The sequence below is a fragment of the Chionomys nivalis genome, chromosome 10 (assembly GCF_950005125.1).
Source record: "Chionomys nivalis chromosome 10, mChiNiv1.1, whole genome shotgun sequence".
Lineage (NCBI taxonomy): Eukaryota > Metazoa > Chordata > Mammalia > Rodentia > Cricetidae > Chionomys > Chionomys nivalis.
The window spans coordinates 17303294-17308036 of record NC_080095.1 but is presented as its reverse complement, the minus strand read 5'-3'; the positions used below and the strand labels follow the sequence as shown (position 1 = coordinate 17308036).

Here is a 4743-nt window from a genome sequence, read left to right as displayed (position 1 = left end):
TTGGAAGTACGCACTTTACGCGTCCGGGCGCCTCCGCGGTGAGTCGGGCCGCCGCGCTCCGGGTTCGCGAAGGTGGCTCAGTTCGGGCGCTCCAGTCTCGACGTTCCCGGGGCAGAGAGCAACGTCCGGGGACGAACGGGACGGGTGCGCCCGGCGGCCGGGGCTGTGCCGGGCGAGGCAAGCGGCGAGAGGGGAGCGCTCCCGCGTTCAGGCAACAGCTACCCCTAGTGGGAGAGCCGCCCGGGGCCGGCGCCGCCCCGCGCCCGCTGCCCCGCGCCCAGAGCCCGCAGCGCCCTGCGCCCAGGGCGTCTGGGAGCCGGCCGGGGGCGAGGCTCGGCGTCTCTTGCCTCGACTCTCCGGGTCTCCCAAGTCAGGCACCAGCCCACTCTCGGGTCCTGCCCTCTGCACCTCCGGGCTGGAGCAGAGGGGACGCTGACCCGGGAACCGTGGCGCCCGGCGGGAACGAGATGGGACGGGGCGGTCGCGGCGCGGACTGGGGCGGCGCGCAGCAAGCTCGGGCAGCGGCGGGGGGCGCAGAGCGCGGTGTGCGTGGCGGGGCGGTGCGGGGGGCGGCCGTGTGCGAGGCGCGAGTGTGAGCGCGCGCGGGAGGCGGGCGGACGGGCTGCGGCAGTCGAGCGGCGCCCGCGGGCGAGCGGGGAAGGCGGCGGGAACCCAAAGTTGCCTCCTCGCGGGCCCGCGTCCCTGGCGGGGCTGCAGCCGGGGGGCGGCCGAGCGGCGGCCGCCGACCTGGACTCCTGCGGTACCTGGGCAGCGACCCCGCACGAGCGGCAGCAGCGTGGGCGGCGTTGGCGGCGGCGGCGCGCGGGAAGCGAACCGGAGCTCCGGCGCGGCGCTGCGGCCGCCAGGGAACTCAGCTCAGGTGCGCGGAGAGAGGGGCGCGGACTGGAGCCCGCCCGCTGGGACCTGGGCTGTCCGAGGCGCTTGCGCCGGCTAAACCACTGCCACCCTCGACTGCTCCGGCCCTGGAATCGGGCTCCTGGCCCCTCTAGCCGCAGCGGCTCCGGGGTCCACCACCCCTGAGAGCTGGCTGCGGGCTCAGGCCCGCCCCTGCCAGCCTTGGGACGCACCGCTCCACCCTCAGCCAGCCTGCGCCGGCCCTCGACCCAGGATTTCTGGGGCATTGGCCGCGCCTCTGGGTGATCCCTCCGGGCTCAAGTTGCAAGGGGGCGGGCCCCGGCCGGAGGTGGAGTCTCCCGCCAATTCAAGCTTTGGCTATAAATTGAGCTCCCTGCGCCATCGAAGACCAGATGCCTCGCCAGGCCGCCTCGCGGTTGGTGGTGGGAGAAGGTGAAGGACCCCCGGGGGCTTCGGGGCCCGCGGCCACCATGCTCCGCTCCCTGCTGCTTCACTCTCTGAGGCTCTGCGCCCAGACCGCCTCGTGCCTCGTGCTGTTCCCGCGCTTCCTAGGCACAGCCTTCATGCTCTGGCTTTTAGATTTCTTGTGCATCCGCAAGCATTTCCTGCGTCGTCGTCATCCTGACCACCCCGAGCCCGAAGTAGAGCTCAACAGTGAAGGCGAGGAGGTGCCCCCCGACGACCCACCCATCTGCGTATCAGACGACAACCGTCTGTGCACCCTGGCCTCTCTCAAGGCCGTGTGGCATGGCCAGAAGTTGGATTTCTTCAAGCAGGCCCACGAGGGTGGCCCTGCACCTAACTCAGAGGTCATCCGACCTGATAGCTTCCAGAGCCAACGCATCCTTGACTATGCTCAAGGGAGCCGCCCACTGGTTCTCAATTTTGGCAGCTGTACCTGACCACCGTTTATGGCGCGAATGAGCGCCTTTCAGCGCCTGGTCACCAAGTACCAACGTGACGTTGACTTTCTCATCATCTACATCGAGGAAGCCCACCCATCCGACGGCTGGGTCACCACAGATTCGCCCTACACCATCCCACAGCACCGTAGCCTGGAGGACCGTGTCAGTGCGGCAAGGGTACTGCAGCAAGGTGCCCCTGACTGTGCTCTGGTCCTGGACACCATGGCCAACTCCAGCAGTTCCGCATATGGTGCCTATTTTGAGCGCCTCTATGTCATCCAGAGTGGCACCATCATGTACCAGGGAGGTCGTGGCCCCGACGGGTACCAGGTGTCTGAGCTTCGCACTTGGCTGGAGCACTATGATGAGCAGTTGCATGGTACTAGGCCACGTCGATTCTAAATAGCCCAGGGACAAGTGACTGACGTTGGAGGGCTAGGCTTTCGAAGTCCACATGCCAGTGCTACAAATGAAGTCAAGAGTATCTGGGTGCACATGCCACAGATACGCACAGCCACAGAACTGTGGCGGGCTGAGTCTGACTCAGCCACCTAAAGACTCTGCTGTAGTGACTCCCATTCGTACCTGCTTGGCTTGCTCTAGGGAGCATTGCTGTGGCTGGCAACGTTGTCCCTGATGGAGTTTACCTGCTGGACTTTCTCACACCTGCTCCCAGCGCTCCTTCAGCAACGCAGGACAGTGCCTGCCTAGCATCTCACAGCTCTGACTTATTAGCCACGCCTGCGCGCCCTGAGCGCAGCTGGGTTCCAGCAGCGCCACAGGCTCTTGCTAGTTGCCTGGCACCCACCTGTCGCGCGCGCAGGGAGTCCTGCTGCTTTTGTGTTTATTTCTTGTCCCTGAGTTGGGGGAGGGACTCAGGATAGGGAAAGGGTGGGCAGGGTATTTTCCCCGCCTAGCTTTGGGTGCACTGGAGTCCGGCTGCTGATGACGAACCGTCTCTAACTGGACTTGTCCACGGGACGGCTCTGAATTGCAGGGGGGCTCTAAAACAGCGCCTAAAGTAAGAGGGGGAGAATGCTCTGGGTTCCATAACGGAACCGCCAAAAATGGGGTGGAAGAGGGACCAAAGGAAGTGGCTTGAGGTATCGGCCCCAGAGGAAGGCTAGAACTCCTTGGAGAAGGGGTAGGGGGTTAGTTAGTTCGAATAAAGGGGGATGGGGAGAGCCTAGGAGCCCTAGGCAGAGAGCCGCGATTGGGGGCGGGGGTGAAGAACTGTCCATGAGTGTTGTGTTGGAAACATTCCTTGTGTATAAACTTTTAAACTACAATAATAAAAACTTGAAGGAAGTTGTTCTGATTGCCTTGGTCCGTTTTATTTTCTCGTGTCTCTGAAAAGCAAGAAGAATAAAGCACCAAGTTTTCCCTTGTGTCCCCATTGTGACTCTGGGGGAAAGAGCAGCGCAAGAGCCCAGGCATTGCAGTGGGGGGGCGGGTACAAGAGTGGGGTGCTATGGGAAGGGATTTGCCCTGGGACCGCAGACGTAGGTACATGTGCCACACCTGGGCAGAGAACTTGGGGCCAGAAGAAGACCTGGGATGCAGAGGCCGACGAGGAGAGCGGTGAAGCAAGAGGGTCCTCTTTGCCTCTGCGCATGTCCGCACCGGTGCGCAAACATTACACACACTCAGAGACAGATACTAGGACAGCTGCAGAGCCGTCTAACTTCCAGCTTAGGGCAAAGCTGGGAGAAGTGTGCTATGCGAGGCGAAAGGGACTCTGAACCGCCAAAGACTAAGTTTCCGCCCCCTGGATTGCCCTTGCTTCCCTGGTCCGGGTCTTTGGGTCGCACCTGTGGAATTGTCTCCGACTACCCCTCCAGGTTGCCGGGGAGGGGGGGCGGTGTACTACTAGAAAGACGCACCGGGGCACAGCGGCTCAATTATTCAAGCACAGCTCCCATAGGGATGGGGGGTGTTTGGGGGATGCCCGCGCTCGGGACACCTCTCCTCCCGCTTTCTTAGCCAAACCTTACTGCCGCCCACACCTCACCCTGCTTGGAAATGGGAAGCCAGAGAAGAAGACAAGGAGGATGGGGAAAGGGCGGGGGCGGAGGAGGGTGGAGAGGGAGGTCTCAGCGTCTGGCGTCCATCCCTGTAGAGTCGTGGCCAGGAGATTTCGCACGAGGCTCGCCCTCAATCTTTCCCCGGCAGCTCGCAGCTCCCAGATTGAGTAGAAGGAGGCCCCACAAACATGAGAGATCAGCGTGCCCCGCACCTCATTTTGCTGGTGATATCTTAGCAAAAAAAGTGAGATGAAAAGAGGGAAGGGTTCTTAGGCCAGAGTTGAGGTCCGGGTGAAAGGGCTGTGAACCCTGAGCAGTCCGAGCCTCAGGTGGCCATTGGGACGTGTGGCACAAATCTTGATGCAAGGCGCGCGCGTGGGTGAGTAGGACTAGACAGGCAAGATGGGAGACAGGCCCTTGCCCAGCCAGCTTGCCCCTGGTTCCCCGGACAGTCCCTGTTCCCCCACCCCAGTGCGCGCTCTTCCCTGAAAACCCTTGGAACTGACACCCTAACATCGGTGAATTACTTTTTATTATATATACTTTTTGCTTTGAAAATACTTCAATTGAAAAATAACTTTTAAGGAAAAAATCAGCACAGATGGTATTTCTGCGTCCCCCATCCCCCCCACACACCCTCACCCCCCTCCCCCAACCCGGCGCACTTCTCATCCCAAAACCTCAGGAAGAATAAACACGGAGCCGCCGCCTGGAGCTGGGCAGAACCCGCCCTTAAGAACACAGTTGCCCTGCAGAGGCTCCACCGGGCTAATCCGGGTCCCCACTGGCCATTTGAGGGTCTCCTCAAGCAACCCCTGTCTGGGTGTGATCGCAAAACAGGGCTTTCCCAAGCGTCCCGGCCAACGCTGGGAGAGTTCGGTGTGTCCCAAAGGCTCCTGCCCTCCCCTCAACCCCCACCTCAGCTCCAATGGAGTCTC

At 62.2% G+C, this 4743-nt stretch overlaps 1 protein-coding gene across 1 annotated transcript; it reads left to right on the top strand.

Annotated features, from left to right (window-relative positions):
* The first annotated feature begins 1020 nt into the window (after window positions 1-1020).
* On the top strand, window positions 1021-2188 carry Dio3 (iodothyronine deiodinase 3). The gene has a single exon (XM_057783271.1). It carries the CDS (start codon window positions 1269-1271, stop codon window positions 2181-2183), a length of 915 nt encoding a protein of 304 aa, XP_057639254.1. The 5' UTR covers window positions 1021-1268; the 3' UTR covers window positions 2184-2188.
* The last annotated feature ends 2555 nt before the right edge of the window (window positions 2189-4743 follow it).